The sequence below is a fragment of the Pelophylax lessonae genome (genome assembly GCF_965119305.1).
Source record: "Pelophylax lessonae genome assembly, chromosome: 3".
Taxonomy (NCBI): Eukaryota; Metazoa; Chordata; class Amphibia; order Anura; family Ranidae; genus Pelophylax; species Pelophylax lessonae.
The window spans coordinates 25,049,832-25,069,334 of NC_138770.1; the positions used below are offsets into that span (position 1 = coordinate 25,049,832).

A 19,503-nucleotide genomic window follows, 5' to 3' on the forward strand; every position below is an offset into this window, starting at 1 on the left:
ATGTCCTCTGAGATATGCTGCCATAATGTGTGGTGGTTTACCCAGGTGATATACTCATATATTCTAAATCCCTAGAGAACCTCCACACAGATGTCTCTCCTGTGTGCTACAGAGGTTGAGAGAAAGCAACCTCTATTGCAAGTTGAATAAGTGCAAGTTCCATGAACAGGTTCAATTTTTCGGTTATGTCATTTGTGCTGCCAGGTTTTCGATGGACCCAGAGAAGCCATCTGCAGTCCTAAAGTGGCTTTGGGTTATATGTCTACGTGCTCTACAACATTTTCTTGGCTTTGCCAATCATTATCAGGATTTTATGAGTAACTTCTCTTTTCTGGTCAAACCCCTTCATTGATACTGTATGACCAGAAAAGAGGGCAACCCACAGAATTGGTCCCCGGAATCCATTAAAGCCTTTGAATCCCTCAAGATCACTTTTGCTGCAGCCCCAGTGCTGGAACATCCTAATCCCATGTTACCCGTCATTCTTGAAGTTGATGCATCTGAGACTGGAGTAGGCGCTTTCCTGTCTCAACCTCCTACCCCTGAGAGTTCTATCCATCCTTGTGGCTACTTTTCTAAAAAAAATTGTCTCTAGCAGAATGAAATTCTGAAACTGGGGACAGAGAATTATTAGCCATAATTTTAACTCTTAAAGAAGGGAGGCATCTCATCAAGGGTACTACTGTGCTGGTCCTCATTTTGACTGACCATAAGAATCTTTCATTCTTGTCTAAAGCTAGATGTTTATCTCCTGGAAGGGCTCAGTGGGACCTTTTTCTGTCAAGGTTCAATTACATAGTCTCATTCTTACTTGATACAAAAAATATAAGAGCAGATGCCTTATTGCCGCAGTTTTCCTCCTCTTCCAAAAAAGAGTCTGTTCCCACTCCTGTAATACCTTTCGGACTGCATTTTGGCTATTTCTTTCTAGTCTCACTTCACCTTTGGGTGAGAGAATGATGCCCTCTCAGATCCATTCTCCTCCTGGAAAACCTCATGACCGCTGCATTGTCCCCGAGAATCTCCGCATCATTTTCCTCCAGACCTACCATTCACCTAAGACAGCTGGTCACCCAGGAAAAAATCAACGGCGTATGGACATATTGTTGAGACATATGGCCTATGTCTCAACAATGCTGGTGGCCTAGTCTCCGTGCTCATGAAACCAACTTTGTAGCTGCTTGTCCTGTGTGTGCTCAGAATAAAACACCACAACACATTCCAGTGGGCCTCCTTCAACCCATACGCAGAGAAGAGAGGCCTTGGATCCACTTGTCTATTGATTTTATTATGGATTTACGCAACTCCCATAGCAACACAGTTATTTTTATGGTGGTTGACCGTTTTTCAAAATGTCACATTGCATTCCGCTAAATAAGTTGCCTGTGTCCAAGGAACTGTCATTCATTTTCACTGGAGAGTTCTTTCAGTTACATGGGTTACCTAAAGTTATCATCTTGGACAGGGGTAGCCAGTTGGTGTCGTGCAAGTTTTGGTGAGCCTTTTGTGCACATTCAGCTTTCCTTTTCTGCATATCACCCACACTCCAATGAGGCCGCAGAATGGGCCGAACAAGCCTTGAAGCAGTTCTTGCAGTTCTTTAATTGCTATATTTCTGACCATCATAACACTGGTGGGACCTGTTACTTTGGGTGGAGTTTGCTCACAATAGCACCATCAATGCTGCCTCCTGATTATCTCAGTTTATTGTGAACTATGAGTTCCAGCCATCCATGTTGCCTGATACATCTGTTCTGCAAGGCATTTCTGCGTTATAGCAACATCTTCAGGAACTGTGTTCCACTTGGGTGCAGGTCCAAGAATGCTTGCAACACTCCAGAGAGAGAGGTACAAACCATGCTGGCCGCCGATGCCTACCTTCACCCTCCTACCAAGTGGGGGAGAGGGTCTGGCTGTCTTCCCATTACCTCTGATTCTGTGTTCCCTCACTTAAACTGGCACCTCGGTATATTGGGCCTTTCCGCATACTCTATAAGGTTAACATGGTGGCCTACGCATTAGCTCTTCCTTCCAACGTTTGTATTTACAACGTATTCCATGTTTCCTTACGTGTTATTGCTATACCACCTCAGTACCATGCCTTCGCCTGATTAAGGTTGACAACTACGTGGAGTATGAGATATCTATCATTGACTCCTGTAGGTTTAGTGGACACATAGGATATCCAGTTCACAGAGGAGTTACAGTCCAGGGGAACGCTCTTGGGTCTCATCCTCGGACATAAATGCTCCTGTCCTGCTCCAGGCTTTCCATATACATTTTCCCCTCAAGCATGGTGCTCCCCCAAGGGGGAGGGATTGTTGGGGAAGAGGCTACTGTCAGGGCTGGGCTCCTGATAGTTAGCGAGCTGCTCTTTTCTTTCAATGTTCAGAAGTTGCTTAGCTGCCGGGTAACTACCAGTCGCTTGTTACCACAGTGACTTACCTGGTTACCATTTACTGCCTCATTCGTCCAGCCTACAGCCAGCCCCTTGTTTGCTTTTGAAGCACCTGAGCTCATTTCCTCCTTGCCTTTGCTTTGTCTATGATCTCCAGTGTGTTCCTGTGTGTTTTTTGCCCTGGCTGACTTCTCTTCCTATTCCTGTTCCTGATTTTTGCTTCCAACTATGCTGACTTCTGGTTTCTTGACCCCGGCTCCTCTGATTACCTGCTCTGGCATCCAAATCTCAGCTTTTGTTTTTGACGACATTCCTGAACTGTATTTTTTTTCTATTTCATTAAAGGTGTCATATTTTTTTTAACTGTACTTTCTATCTTTGCCTGGTTTATGGTCCCCGACAGTGTGTGTGTGTTTCCTACAGATGGATCCAGTAATGGGAATCCACCAGAGAGATGTCCCCGTCCTCTGTATTCCAGGGATTCCACACAGGAAGGTCACACCATCCCTCACCATCATCAGGTAGATGAGGAACAATTATTGATAGTTATGGTTTAAAAGCAATCGTGTTTTTTTACAATGAATATTTTATTATATTTTTCAGAATGAAAACTCCAAGGATAATATTGTTGTAAAAGAAGAGTATAAAGAGGAGGATAAGGAGTATCGAGTTATGGAGGAGGTTTCAGAAGGACACAAGAATATGATGGAGCCACATAATACCAGAAACCCACCAGAAAGATGTCCCCGTCCTCTGTATTCCCGGGATTCCACACAGGAAGGTCACACCATCCCTCACTATTACAAGGTTGGTGGGATGGAGTATCTAGAACATGGACTTGTGGAGGGGATGTGTGTGTTTTTTATGTAAGCTTATATCTTCCAGATTATATTCTCTCTTATTTTCTTGGTTTAGAGTGGAGATCCAATCGATATAGAATTTGAGGTTAAAGCAGAAGAAGAAGAGACGTATGTGAGAGATGATCAGCAGTCTATGGAGGAGGATGGAATAAAGGGGACATTTATAGAGGAGGACACTCCTACAGAGATCAGCACAGGTGGGTCATTAACACTAAATCCATTCTTTAACCCATACTGCTCACTTGTTGGTCCAGAGTAGGGCAGGGACTGGGTGATATCAGCCTGTAATCCCCTGGTCACTTTCCTGAGCTGTGTTCCCCGTCCTGTATTCCTGTATTTCTCTCGGATAATCTTCCTTCTCTGTGCTGCAGACACAATTTACAGTGGGTACAGAAAGTATTCAGACCCCCTTAAATTTTTCACTCTTTGTTATATTGCAGCCATTTGCTAAAATCATTTAGGTTCATTCTTCTTCCTCATGAATGTACACATAGCACCCCATACTGACAGAAAAACACAGAATTGTTGACATTGTTGCAGATTTATTAAAAAAGAAAAACTGAAATATCACATGGTCCTAAGTATTCAGACCCTTTGCTCAGTATTTAGTAGAAGCCCCCTTTTGATCTAATACAGCCAGGAGTCTTTTTGGGAAAGATGCAACAAGTCTTTCACACCTGGATTTGGGGATCCTCTGCCATTCCTCCTTGCAGATCCTCTCCAGTTCTGTCAGGTTGGATGGTAAACGTTGGTGGACAGCCATTTTTAGGTCTCTCCAGAGATGCTCAATTGGGTTTAAGTCAGGGCTCTGGCTGGGCCATTCAAGAACAGTCACGGAGTTGTTGTGAAGCCACTCCTTCGTTATTTTAGCTGTGTGCTTAGGGTCATTGTCTTGTTGGAAGGTAAACCTTCGGCCCAGTCTGAGGTCCAGAGCACTCTGGAGAAGGTTTTTGTCCAGGATATCCCTGTACTTGGCTGCATTCATCTTTCCCTCGATTGCAACCAGTCGTCCTGTCCCTGCAGCTGAAAAACACCCCCACAGCATGATGCTGCCACCACCATGCTTCACTGTTGGGACTGTATTGGACAGGTGATGAGCAGTGCCTGGTTTTCTCCACACATACCACTTAGAATTAAGGCCAAAAAGTTCTATTTTGGTCTCATCAGACCAGAGAATCTTATTTCTCACCATCGTGGAGTCCTTCAGGTGTTTTTTTAGCAAACTCCATGCGGGCTTTCATGTGTCTTACACTGAGGAGAGGCTTCCGTCGGGCCACTCTGCCATAAAGCCCCAACTGGTGGAGGGCTGCAGTGATGGTTGACTTTCTACAACTTTCTCCCATCTCCTGACTGCATCTCTGGAGCTCAGCCACAGTGATCTTTGGGTTCTTCTTTACCTCTCTCACCAAGGCTCTTCTCCCCCGATAGCTCAGTTTGGCCGGACGGCCAGCTCTAGGAAGGGTTCTGGTCGTCCCAAACGTCTTCCATTTGAGGATTATGGAGGCCACTGTGCTCTTAGGAACCTTAAGTGCAGCAGAAATCTTTTTGTAACCTTGGCCAGATCTGTGCCTTGCCACAATTCTGTCTCTGAGCTCTTCAGGCAGTTCCTTTGACCTCATGATTCTCATTTGCTCTGACGTGCATTGTGATCTGGAAGGTCTTATATAGACAGGTGTGTGGCTTTCCTAATCAAGTCCAATCAGTATAATCAAACACAGCTGGACTCAAATGAAGGTGTAGAACCATCTCAAGGATGATCAGAAGAAATGGAAAGCACCTGAGTTAAATATATGAGTGTCACAGCAAAGGGTCTGAATACTTAGGACCATGTGATATTTCAGTTTTTCTTTTTTAATAAATCTGCAACAATGTCAACAATTCTGTGTTTTTCTGTCAGTATGGGCTGCTATGTGTACATTCATGAGGAAGAAGAATGAACTTAAATGATTTTAGCAAATGGCTGCAATATAACAAAGAGTGAAAAATTTAAGGGGGTCTGAATACTTTCTGTACCCACTGTATGTCTCTAGACTGGATTTATGGATATTCTGGGGTTCAGCTGGTAGTAAAATGTTGATGTTCACCATAGACGTTGGGCTATGAACCTTGGATCTTCTGCCCCATGCCCAGGTCTAGCAAGATCTCTGACAGAACAATACTCCCGGGGTTACTTGCTCTGTTATCCAGTATTGAATACACACAATCACTGCATATTCCCCAAGCATCAGTCTCAGTGTAACTTGAGGGCACTCCGCCCAACATGATGATGTCCTCAAACCACTCCCATCTGATGCGTTACATCCTGGTTGGACTTCCCCAGAGATATATATGGTCTTCAGGATCAGTCCAGTCTTCATCTTGGTTGTTCTCCCCCATCCTCACTCTCTGACCTCTGGTGGGGCTCAGCCTTGCTGTTATTCATGACTAAATCATGGACTAAATAAGGAAGTGCGGGACGTCTTGTGTTGGGAAGATGGCAATGAGTGATAGAGGGGGAGGGGACACTCGTCCTATAATCCCCTCATCACTATCACTCCTATAAAAGACAGTTCTCGTTGTTTCCTCACTCTCTGACTGAGGTCCATGAATAAAGACATGAGCTTGTAGGAGATCAGAGGACCCATTTACTAGTTACCTTGAGGGTGGAATTGTAAGATCCTCAGAGACAAAGCTGTCTGATGTGGGCGGGTCCTGGTTTAGGGGAACCAATCTGCTGATGTCTAGTAATAATCTTTGTATTTCTATTTTAGTAGATGGACGGGAGATGAGAAAAACCTCAGAGGATTGTCTCACTTTGTCTGAGGAACCTCAGACTGTGAGGGACAGTGCCGGACCATCGTATTCCTCTTATCCTGAGGAACCTCAGACTGTGAGGGACAGTGCCGGACCATCGTATTCCTCTTATCCTGAGGAACCTCAGACTGTGAGGGACGGTGCCGTCCTTACAACAGATAAGAGGTTCTCCTGTTCTGAGTGCGGGAAGAGTTTCAGTTTGAAAGGCAATCTTAATGTGCATAAAAGAACGCACACAGGTGAGAAGCCATATTCCTGTCCTGAGTGTGGGAAATGTTTTTCACAGAAGTCTGATCTTTCCAAACATCAGAGATTGCACACTGGTGAGAAGCCGTATTCCTGTCCTGTGTGCAGGAAATGTTTTTCAGATAAGTCCGCTCTTTCCAGACATCAGAGATTGCATGCTGATGACAAGCCGCATTCCTGTCCTGAGTGCGGGAAATGTTTTTCAGAGAAGTCCACTCTTTCCAGACATCAGAGATTTCACACTGGTGAGAAGCCATATTCCTGTCCTGAGTGTGGGAAATGTTTTTCATGCAAGTCCTATCTTTCCATACATCAGAGATTGCACACTGGGGAGAAGCGGTATTCCTGTCCTGAGTGCGGGAAATGTTTTTCACAGAAGTCCGCTCTTTCCACACATCAGAGATTGCACACTGGTGAGAAGCCGTATTCCTGTCCTGAGTGTGGGAAATGTTTTTCACAGAAGTCTGATCTTTCCAAACATCAGAGATTGCACACTGGTGAGAAGCCGTATTCCTGTCCTGAGTGTGGGAAATGTTTTTCAGATAAGTCCGCTCTTTCCAGACATCAGAGATTTCACACTGGTGAGAAGCCATATTCCTGTCCTGAGTGTGGGAAATGTTTTTCACAGAAGTCTGATCTTTCCAAACATCAGAGATTGCATGCTGATGACAAGCCGTATTCCTGTCCTGAGTGCTGGAAATGTTTTTCAGAGAAGTCCACTCTTTCCAGACATCAGAGATTGCACACTGGGGAGAAGCCAATTTCCTGTCCTGAGTGAGGGAATTGTTCCTCACTGAAGTCCTGTCTTCCTGTACATCAGGGGTCCCACACAATCCTGGAGGTGTATTAGTGCATTGAGTGCGGGAAATGTCTTCTATATGAATGTTGGTGGACATGTGGGGAAGAAGCACACCCTGATATACACCTCAGACATACTCCATGGCTGATCTTCATCATGTAAGAAACACTTCATAAGGAGATCAGAGATCACCAAAGACATGGATGAAGTGTTGTCCCGTGTTTGCCATTGATAGCAGGAGAAAAATAAAAATGGATTCTTTACCTTTCATTGGCTGAGTACATTTTGTGCGGGAAGATTTCACAAACACTTACAGATCTGGTTGTTATAAATGTGTTGATGAAATGTGACCCGCATTCCCCCAGTCATGGCGAATTGGGATTTCCTATAATGGTCAGTTCCATCTAGTGGCCATAATGTGCTTTCCTGACAGATGTCCATGGCAGCATACGTTTGGGTAGCCCCGCCCTCGTTCCTCCCCCAAAAGACCCCCACCCCCATAAATGTTCAGGATAAGCCAAAGGCTGCATTCCTTTGTTCTCCTCCTCACTTATAGGACCATTTTTGTATGAAGTTTTCCTACTTATTGGAAGTATTGGTGGGCGGGTCTGGTGCTGGGCAGCTGTGCGGGATGTCAGGAGCTTCCTTTGGTATCCAGAAGTCTTCCAGGGTGTCCCGAGTGGTCATTGAGTCCCCAGCTATCAGCGGGGTGGTGTTATGGCACACATATGTAGAGGATCCATGCCTGGAGAGTGGGCCCTGCCATCGGCGGCCATTTGCATTGGCTGGGAGCCCAGCTATTAGCGGGTGGCTATTAAGTGTTAGACACGTGAAATTCGTTTCGGTGCGAATACAAATTCCGACAAATTGTTGGTTATTCCATTCAGATTGATGTATCCAAATCTCCAAATGAAATTGTAATGAATTTTGTTGAACTCTGTTAAAATTTGTTTTGTTTATTCATTTTCTAACGAATTGCAACTTTTCAGAACGATTCGAATTCGGATCAGTCAAAAAAACGATCGACCGATGCAAATTCTGTGTGAAGAAATAGCTGGTTGTTAAGCAGCAAGCCGGGAAGCCGGCCGCCCGCATCCTTACCAGACATGACTCATCAGCTGTCAGCGGGCTTCCCCACTGACAGATGAATGTAAAGAATAGAATGCCGGCATTGCCCAGCAATAGAAAAAAACGGCGTACTCCCCCCCCCAAGTCCATACCAGGTCCTTCGGGGATCAAAATTAAAAAAAAAAAAAAAAAAAAACAGCGTGGGTTCTCCCCTAAAATCCATACCAGACCCTTTATCCCATCTTGCAGCCTGGCAGGTCAGGAAAGTGGGAGGGGCGAGTGAGTCCCCCCCCTCCTTAACCATACAAGGCCACTCGTCCTCAACATGGGGGGGTGGGTGCTTTGGGAAAGCTCTGCCCCTGCACCTCACCCCAAAGCACCTTGTTCCCATGTTGATGGGGAAAGAGGCCTCTTCCCCACAACCATGGCCTGTGTTTGTGGGGGTCTGCCGGCAGGGAGCTTGTCATCATCTGAAAGCCCCCTTTTACCAAGGGGGCCCCCAGAACCCGCCCTCCCCCCATTGTGAATGAGTATCGGGAACATAGTACCTGTACCTATTCACCAAAAAAATGTCAAAAAGTAATATAAACACACACACAATTTTCTCCTAATCGTGCCCAACCCAGATATAGCAGTTGTGTTCCTGCCTCTGGGATCTGAGTCGCCCTGCGGATGCATCGATTGCCCTGTGGAAGAGGTCCGGGACACGTGAGTATGTTTGGCTTGAGGTCAGCAGAAGGGAGCAGACGCCATGCGGGCTGCTAGGGAGTAACCAAAAGGAAAACCTATGGAGAAGACTCTGCTCTCTGGGTGATCGATGTGCATTGCAGCCTCTTACCAAAGTTTGGTGCAGTTGCCTACCTTTGTCTTCTGTTTGTTGAAGCAAGGTTTGCCTTCTGTGTAGCGGTACCCCCGCAGGAGCCGCTTGGATATTGGTTTGCCCGGGCCTCCCACTGATTACTCCACAGCCAGATACAGGGTATTTTCACACAGCCAGGTGCACACTCTTCCGCTCGTTGTCTCCAATGACCTAGGGGATGTGTTTTTATGTTTTATTTGGAGAACTTGGATAGGAGAAGAAAAACCAGAGCTATCTTGAGAGTGCCAACATCCTATCTGTCCAGAGAAATGGGAACCTACAGATGTTCACAAGGAACCACTGTCATATGTGTGGACTTTAAGGGTACAGCATGAGACAGATAACAACTACATGGATTTATCCTAAAATAACATTTATTGATTTATCTAAAACCAGATCTCAATAAAATGAGGAAACTGGCCCCAAACTGAGCTCAGCTCGTACACAGGAGATCAATGTCTCCTACTAATTTCACTCATGTACATCATACATATATAAGGATAAGTTGGTATATATCATAAGGTTCGTGTAGGTATAGATATTTCCTCTCTTCACTTAGATGTAACATTTAGTGACGGCCATGTACTTTATTACTGAATATATCTTATTACTATTATAACAATCTCCTTACTATATGGATTTTTTTGTCTCAGCTTTTTTTTGTATACATGTCTGCATAATATTTGTTACTGATGTCAACATTTGTATCAATTACTGTATGTATAATAAATGACTACGTTCAGATTCTATTTTTATATATCTTAGTTGCTAACCTACCTCAGTTAAAGTCCCACGACCTCTGTTTTCTGTTTGCATTAACCATTAGGGATGGAGGCACGTCACTGTGTTTGCTTCGGATCATATTCCTCTATCTTCCTCTGTTCACTGGTCAACGCGTTTCACACAAGGCTTCTTCAGGACTATGAAGATGTACAGACAGTTTTCTCTTAAAATTTTCAGACTTGATATTAGTGTTTCATAAACATAGAACATAATCTGTATTTATGTACAGCTTAATAAATACAAACATGACTTACTAGCACACGGCCTTCCTTCCAACCCCCAACAAATTAACCCGACATGAGGCAGACACAGGGGAGAAAAATCCATCCAAAATGTGTTGTGCATATATAGGTATCTGTCCTGATGATCCTAGGTACAAGATAAAATATACAGTATCTCACAAAAGTAAGTACACCCCTCACATTTCTGTAAATAATTTATTCTATCTTTTCATGTGACAACACTGAAGAAATGACACTTTGCTACAATGTAAAGTAGTGAGTGTACAGCTTGTATAACAGTGTAAATTTGCTGTCCCCTCAAAATAACTCAACACACAGCCATTAATGTCTAAACCGCTGCCAACAAAAGTGAGTACACCCCTAAGTGAAAATGTCCAAATTAGGCCCAATTAGCTATTTTCTCTCCCCGGTGTCATGTGACTCGTTAGTGTTACAAGGTCTCAGGTGTGAATGGGGAGCAGGTGTGATAAATTTGGTGTTATTGCTCTCACTCTCTCATACTGGTCACTGAAAGTTCCACATGGCACCTCATGGCAAAGAACTCTCTGAGGATTTGAAGAAAATAATTGTTGCTTTACATAAAGATGGCCTAGGCTATAAGAAGATTGCCAAGACCCTGAAACTGAGCTGCAGCACGATGGCCCGGACCGGACCATACAGCGGTTTAACAGGACAGGTTCCACTCAGAACAGGCCTCGTGTTGATCGACCAAAGAAGTTTATTGCACGTGCTAAGCATCATATCCAGAGGTTGTCTTTGGAAAATAGACGTATGAGTGCTGCCAAGCATTTCTGCAGAGTTTGAAGGGGTGGGGGGTCAGCCTGTCAGTGCTCAGACCATACACCGCACACTGCATCAAATTGGTCTGCATGGCTGTCATCCCAGAAGGAAACCTCTTCTAAAGATGATGCACAAGAAAGTGCGCAAACAGTTTGCTGAAAACAACTAAGGACATGGATTACTGGAACCGTGTCCTGTGGTCTGATGAGACCAAGATAAACGTATTTGGTTCAGATGGTGTCAAGAGTGTGGCGGCAACCAGGTGAGGAGTACAAAGATAAGTGTGTCTTACCTACAGTCAAGCATGGTGGTGGGAGTGTCATGGTCTGGTGCTGCATTAGTGCTGCCGGCACTGGGGAGCTACAGTTTTTTGAGGGAACCATGAATGCCAACATGTACTGTGACATACTGAAGCAGAGTATGATCCCCTCCCTTCGGAGACTGGGCCATAGAGCAGTATTCCAACATGATAACGACCCCAAACACACCTCCAAGATGACCACTGCCTTGCTAAAGAAGCTGAGGATGAAGGTGATAAACTGGGCAGGCATGTCTCCACACCTAAACCCTATTGGGCATCTGTGGGGCATCCTCAAACGGAAGGTGGAGGAGTGCAAGGTCTCTAACATGCACCAGCTCTGTGACGTCATCATGGAGGAGTGGAAGAGGACTCCTGTGGCAACCTGTGAAGCTCTAATGAACTCCATGCCCAAGAGGGGAAAATAATGGTGGCCACACAAAATATTTACACTTTGGACACTTTAACTTAGGGGCGTATTCACTTTTGTTGCCTGCAGTTTAGACATTAATGGCTGTGTGTTGAGTTATTTTGAGGGGACAGCAAATTTACACTGTTATACAAGCTGTACACTCACTACTTTACATTGTAGCAAAGTGTCATTTCTTCAGTGTTGTCACATGAAAAGATAGAATAAAATATTTAAAAAAATGTGAGGGTGTACTTACTTTTGTGAGATACTGTATATGTGTAGTAGTGTGATCTTAGACATACAAATTCTTATACAAGAAGAAGGTGGGATAAAAACTACACTTTATAGAAAACCGACAGCCGGCAACACGGTTTTACATGCCAATAGCTTTCATCCAAACACCCCGGTACATAGTATACCCTACTCCCAGTATCTTAGATTGTATCGAATCTGTTCAAATGACAAATATTTTAAACGGGAGGCGGACTCCCTTCGAATGAGATTGCTTATTAGAGGTTATTCGTGGACTACACTGCGAAAAGCTTATAATAGGGCTTATAAGCACAAAAGAGAGGAAGTTATGTTCCGAGGTCTGAAACAACCAAAAACAGAAATCGTCCGTTTAATAACATCTTATACTAGACAACATACACAAATTAGAAAATACTTCAACAACATTGGTACAGACATCCATGCTCTCATCTGCCAGGTTTCCACCCACTGTCCAATATACTCCATGGCTATTGGATCAGTATGAATTATCAAGACAGCATGAGCTGTGTCCCTGTTAGGCAGAGAAACCAAAAACTATCCACTCATTCTAGCACCTACCTAGGAGGGCTCTACATCTGTATGGCAGGGTCTGTTTGATTATTCATCTGCTGGGATGGTGCTCTGATGTGAGAAGCTGCAGTGTCAGTATTCCTTTAGCAGTAATGAACTCCTTATGGGTTTTTCTCACCCAGCAATCAAACAACTGTTACACTGTCTTTTTTGACAGCTTAGGAGACTTTAGCACCCGTAGTTTGAATTGCAATTTTTTTTTTTTTCTAAATTACTACATAGCTTGAGTAGCAGTTATATAGGTAATATATTTCTTTTTCCCACACAATATGGAGTTCTCCTATGCACCGTGTCTGTTTATCATGGATTTATTTCTTACTGCGACAGGTCCTTGTGCCACTGCAGCCTAATCCCTCTATGCTGTGGCTGCTCTATGCAGGTTATAGCTGGAGGGGGGCAGCGTCTTCCTTACTGATACTGTTCCTGGATTGTCAGCCCTTCTGCAGGCCTCATAAAGCTGGTGTATGGGAAGCTGACTAATGGACACTTTCTATTAAGCCTCTCCAGATCTGCATGTATTATGCACACCGTAGACTGGGCCTTTGGTGCTTGACAGGCAAAACCCGGTATAAATTTCCTGCTTTGTTCAAGCATCCAGGGAGGAAGATGACCCCTACCAACAGGTTGCCACTGGTAGACAAGACACTGTAAAGGAGTCCGTTACAACTCTCCCTGTGCAAGGAGTCTCAACTCTGACAATGTCAAGCTTTTTCCTTGTAGGATCAGTCAACTGACCAATTTAACCCTCTTCAAACAATTCCTAAAAGGAAGATGAGGATGTCTATAAGCAGTTTTTTTTACCTCCCTTCCTGCAGTTACCTGCAATGCAAGTATTTTTAGCACTTCCGAAGGAGTGCATTGCCTTTTTTCCCTATGATGTTTAAGATAGAAGCTCATGCTAGAAGAGTGGTGCAAATTGAACAGAAGGACAGAGCAGCAGAATGTCTTAGTGGTCATCACCTTGCAGCACTGGGTTGCTCAGTTCAAACCCCAACCAGAACACTTCTACCTGCACTGCATGATATCAGATTAGACACTTGTAAAGAGGAAGAGATTTTCCAGCATAATGAGTCACCTATTTGGTTGATGTGGCCTTCATGAGCTTAGCTATATACATGGAGTAGTCATTGGAGGATGCTGTGTACTTCAGGGGTATACTCAATCATGATGATTAGGTGTGTCCTTGGAGGGGTTGCAGCATCTTCTGGTGGTAGCTTCATGTGTTGGTCTTGTTCTTCGGGGATATATCTGTCTGCAGTTGCAGCATGTGAACTTACCTTAACCCTCGCCTCTCTTCCAATGCAATGGAAGTTGGAATGAAAAATATTGATTCTATCCTAAAGAATAATAGAGTAATGGTCAGAGGTACAGGGATACCCTGGGTTATCTGTCCAAAATGCTGGACTGTATATAAAGTCCATGCTTTACCACCAATGTCGGTTTCTGGTTCTAGCTCTATCTAAGACACACCTACCTAAGACACAGTGTGGGCTACCTGACCCAGAACCCAGACCGGATCAAGCATGAGGTGCTCACTATGGAACTTGGTGCAATGTGTTGAGTTAGCCACAGGGTGCTATACAGGTCCAGGATTGTAGTTCATCACTGTGGAACCTCATAACTATGGAATTCAGTCCCTGAGGACCTCTTCGGGGATATGCCCACCATTTTGAGTAAAGCATGGACCTTTTATACAGTCCAGCATTTTAGGACAGATAAGACAGGGTCACAATGTAACTTCGACCATTACTCTATAAAACATTAATAAATATGAAGTGCGCTAAATTTAAACCAGTGCATACAGTAGGTGTAAAAACCACTAACTTAAATAAATAAACAAATAGATCAATGGAATCTTAAACATAAACAATCCATAAAAAGTTCATAAAGTCCTAAAGAGACTGGTTTAGGTGCTCAGAGGTCAAAGGTCAAAGAGTTCATATAGATATAAGCTGAAACAATGGCAGATAAAAGTGTTGATGTACACAGGTGGGGCAAAAACAGTTCGCACAGGGGGGATTAAGAGTCCATGTGCAAATTTCTGACAGTTCTTAGAGGCAATCCAAGGGTGGTCCGCAGCTCAGGGTCAGCTCATTCAAACAGAGTGAAGTCAACTCTAAACGGATAAAGGAGGAGGGAAGAGCGCCACTTGAGTGCAAGATTATGATTTATTATGACATAAATACGTAGTAACTTACATTAAAGTAAGGATAAAAGCGTCTGTCAGGTCCAAAACGGTTCCACGATGGTGAGAGGGGTCCACACAATCCGGGGTGCCTCAGGTACAGAGCGCCAGACCAGCTGGCTGTGTGCGTCCGGGCGATCGGGGAAATCAGAAAGATGTGGCTGATGAGGGAACCTGAAGGCGTCTGACGTCAGCGGCAGGAAACTGGCAAGATGGCTGAGGGAGCTTCAAGACGCGTTTCGGAGTCTGCACGAGGGCCCGGGCAGGGCATGTGCACTCCTTTTTTCAGTTGAAGTGAATAACATGCCCCCAGCATTTGCACACAAAGAGAGTGTCTTTTATATGCAAATGCTGGGGGCGTGTCCCGGACAATTAAACAGGGCAACAAGTATTTAAAAGGGCAACACTGTGGGCTGATTAAAACAGACACTGGGAATGTTGTGAGGAAATAGAGGTAATAAGGGGTCACTTAGAAAAGGACAATAGGCAGATATGGCAACAATGCATGGAAATATGTGACTAGACACACCATGGTAAATATATGAATTAAACTAGTGCGACCATATACAAAATTAATGTATAGTACAGTACAACATGTTCGAGGGTATACAGTACTGGTCATGGTGGATATAAACACATCCTAACCATAACAGAAAGAACATGGGAAAGTGGGAAGAATGCTCCTCACCGTGCTGAATGCTTTTTTCTCGTCAGTCTTTACGCAGGAAAAGGAGGGGTACACTGACCATGACTGTTTGGTTAGTAGTAATACACAGGACTTGCCACTATGGCTAACAGAGGGTGAAATCAGGGAAAGACTGGATAAACTTAACACAAACAAATCACCAGGTCCGGATGGCGTACTACCGAGAGTTCTCAAGGAACTCAGTAAGGTTATATCTAGACCACTGTTCCTGATCTTTGCTGACAGTATTAGGACAGGAGATGTACCAGGGGATTTGAGGAAGGCTAACGTGATTCCGATATTCAAAAAGGGCCAGAGGCATATCCCGGGAAATTATAGGCCTGTCAGTTTGACATCAATAATATGTAAACTTTTGGAGGGGATGATAAGGGACTATATCGTAGAATATGCTAAAGACAACAACATCATCAGCAGTAACCAATATGGGTTTACAAATGGGCGTTCTTGTCAAACCAATCTCTTAGCATTCTACGAGGAGGTGAGCTGTGAGCTAGATAGGGGCAGACCAGTGGATGTGGTGTACTTGGATTTCGCTAAGGCATTTGATACAGTTCCCCACAAGCGCTTAATTTATAAAATAAGGTCTGCAGGTATCGACAGCAGGGTTTGCTCTTGGATACAGAACTGGCTAAAAGGCCGTGTCCAAAGGGTGGAAATAAACAGCGCATACTCAGACTGGTCTGAGGTAGTAAGCGGGGTGCCCCAGGGCTCAGTCCTGGGACCAACCTTGTTCAATTTATTCATAAACACCATTGAGGACGGGATCAGGAGTTCGATATCAGTTTTTGCAGATGACACAAAATTGGCCAGGGCAATAACTGCACAGCATGAAGCAGATATCCTACAGAATGACCTGGACAAAATAACGGAGTGGGCAACGACATGGCAAATGAGGTTTAACGTGGAGAAGTGTAAGGTTTTGCACTTGGGGACTAAAAACATAAAAACACAATACACGTTGGGAGGGGAACCCTTGGGGGAATCAAAAATGGAGAAGGATCTGGGAGTCTTGGTTGATGATAGATTAGGCAACAGCATGCAATGTCAAGCGGCAGTTTCCAAAGCCAACAGAATATTAGCATGCATAAAGAAAGGGATGTATTCCAGAGATAAGACTATAATCCTTCCACTTTATAAAACTCTGGTCCGACCGCATCTGGAGTATTCTGTCCAGTTCTGGTCGCCAGTCCTCAGGAGGGATGTGTTGGAGCTGGAGAGAGTCCAGAGAAGGGCAACTAAACTGATTAGGGGGTTGGAGGACCTTAACTATGAAGAGCGGCTGCAATCGCTCGATTTATTTTCCCTGGAGAAGAGACGTCTGAGAGGGGACATGATAGCAATTTATAAATATCGTAATGGGGATCTCAGCTTAGAAAAAAAACTGTTCATTCGAAGGAATTGCATGAGGACTCGAGGACATACAATGCGATTAGAGGAGAAGCGTTTTAACCTCAGGCAACGAGGAGGGTTCTTTACTGTTAAGGCTACAAGATTGTGGAATTGTCTACCACAAGAGGTGGTTTCTGCGGGTAGTATGGTGACTTTCAAAAGACTCTTAGACTTACAACTCAAGGATCAGGACATTAAGGGATATGTTAGATGATTACAGCCACACAAACCTACACAGGTTGAACTGGATGGACTATTGTCTTTATTCAACCTCACCTACTATGTAACTATATGTAACAACAAAAATAATAAAAAAAATAAAAAAAAAGAAGAAAAAAATAATTAACTATTAAATAAATGATTATTAAACAAATTGGATATATATTATATTGGATATTTGAGGTGGGGTGGTTTGGGGGGGGTTGTGTTAAGTAAGGTCGGTGGAGGTGGGGGCACAGGGGGAAGAGAGGGGTGTGGGGGGGAAGGGGGAGAAAGAGATGGGGGGAGGGGGGGCTGGGGTGTGGAAGGAGGAGGGGGGGACAAAATACTTACAAATGAATGGGAGAAATTTGAATGACTAACAATGAAAAAGAGAGGGGAAACCTGAAATGATAAATGGTAACATTAGAGGAGAAGTATACAAGGGATAAATAAGGCTGTTATATAATGGTATGGACATCTAATTCTTCATTCAACCCATTAGGGCTAAGGGAATCTAAAGTGTAAATCCAAAATGTTTCCCGTTCACAAAGCAATGTGAAACGTTCAGCTGCAGGTAGGATATTGGGTATAGATTCTAACACCCAGACCCGTAGGCCCGAGGTGGAACATTGATTAAATTCTATAAAATGGCGGGACACACTATGCTTATTGCTTCCTGTCTCTATAAAACGTCTATGTCGACAGAAGCGTTGTCTCAAGGGGCAAATGGTTCGCCCTACATGCAAAAGATGGCATTGGCAGGTGAGACAGTAAATTACGTGGTCGGTGGAGCAGTTGTGGAAATTGTCGAACCGGTAAGTTTTCCCTTTTTGTGTAAAGGACTTTTGTCCATGCTGGACAAATTCGCACATTTTACAGCGAGGTTTTTTACACTGAAACATGCCTATGAGGGGTATGAGGCAGAGAGGGTTGGACTTGGGGGGCTTAAGTTGACTAGGAGCAATTTTGTTTTTTAGGGACAGAGCTCGGAGGTATGTGATGCAAGGGTTTTCGCGGATACTAGAGGAGAGGAGGGGGTCTTGTTTCAAAATATTCCAATGTCTGGAAAAAATCTTTTCCATGCTTTTGTATTGGCCATGGAACCGGGTAATGAAGCAGATGGTGGTGTTGGTGGGATCCTGTTCCTTTTTGGGAGGTTTACCAGGTAGGTAGGTGTTATACGCCTGTTCAATAAGTGATTTGGGATAGCCTTTTTCTATGAATTTGGTTGTGAGGTGGTTACTTTGGGAGATGTAGTCTGAGTCTCTCGTGCAAGTTTGTCTGAGGCGACAGAACTGGCCTTTGGGTATGTTGTTAACCCATCGGGGATGATGACAGCTTGTAAAGTGTAAATATGAGTTCCCTGCTGTGGGTTTACTGTAATTCCGGGAAAAGATGGTGGGACCGTCATGGCCTAGTTCAAGGTCTAGGAAGGCCAGATGTTCGTGGAGCCAGACATGGGTGAAAGATAGGCCAAGAGAGTTGTTGTTACAGTGTGAAACAAAATCATTAATGGTGGAGGATGGGCCGTCCCAAATGATGATTATGTTGTCTATGTAGTGACCATAAAAGATGAGATTTTGTGTGTAGGGGTTGTTATGCCAGATATGTAAGGTTTCCCAGAAACCCATAGTCAAATTGGCGTATGAAGGAACACAAAGTAATTATGGGTTAAGCAGAAGGAGGTGGCGTCTAGGATGAAGGTGGCTTGGTTAATATTGATAAAGTTGTCAAGGGCTAAAAAGTGTTGCAGGGCTCTTAGACCAACTGGGTGTGGTATGGACGTGTACAGAGAATTGACGTCCAAAGAGAGCCAAAGGTAATTCTTGTCCCAGGAGTATGGGGATAATAATTCCAAAAGGTGGGTGGAGTCTCGTATATATGAAGGAAGGGATTGTGCTAGAGGCTGTAAGAAGACATCTCGTGATGCTGTCCATAGATGCCACTATGGGCTTACCAGGAGGATGCTGGAGGTTTTTGTGGACTTTTGGTAGATGGTAGAAGTAAGGGGTTTTGTAATAGTCTTTTTTCAGGAAGGAGACTTCTTTCGATTCAATGACTTGCAGTTGATGGGCTGTGGCAATGAGCTGTTCAGCCTCTATTTAGAATTGTGATAGTGGGTCTTTTGTTAATTTTTGATATGTGTTGGTGTCAGAAAGAAGTCTGTAGGCTTCAGCCACATAATGGGCTTTGTTCTGAATTACAATACCTCCACCCTTATCTGCAGGTTTGATTATGATGTCTGGGTTGTTGGTGAATTTTTTGAGGGCAAGTCACTCGCCATGACTCAAATTATGGGAGGGGCGCTGGAGAGGGGACTGTTTGCATAATATTTGTAGATCTGAAAAGACCACTCTATAAAAGGCTTCAATATAGGGGCCTTTAGAGCAGGTTGGGTAAAAGGTAGACTTAGGGTGTAGGCTGGTGTGTTGGACCGGAGGGGAGGTAGAGGGATGTTGTGTGTACAGGTATAGTTCAGGGTCTAAGTCACTAGGGATAATGTCCGTATGGGTTGCATCATCATATGTGCTTAGCAGACTGCACAAGAGATTGGTGTGATCAGGAGAGAGGGCATTAGTGCCAGCATGTTCAGTGGGAAAAGGTTCCAGGATTTTTTTCTTTGATTGGATGTTGAAATGTC

At 44.1% G+C, this 19,503-nt stretch overlaps 2 protein-coding genes across 2 annotated transcripts in view; both read left to right on the top strand.

Moving 5' to 3' along the window:
• The window catches only part of LOC309550250 (uncharacterized protein), a gene marked incomplete at both ends in the record, with an annotated part of 974,848 nt that overhangs the window by 498,876 nt on the left and 456,469 nt on the right, over positions 1-19,503 (top strand). The gene's annotated exons all lie outside the window — the stretch shown is intronic.
• Positions 470-19,192, top strand: LOC309549805 (uncharacterized protein; the record flags this gene model as incomplete). The annotated part of the gene is made up of 3 exons (XM_082250308.1): positions 470-511; positions 6,233-6,987; positions 19,090-19,192. The coding sequence occupies 3 exons, from the start codon at positions 470-472 to the stop codon at positions 19,190-19,192; spliced, it is 900 nt and encodes a 299-aa protein (XP_082106434.1).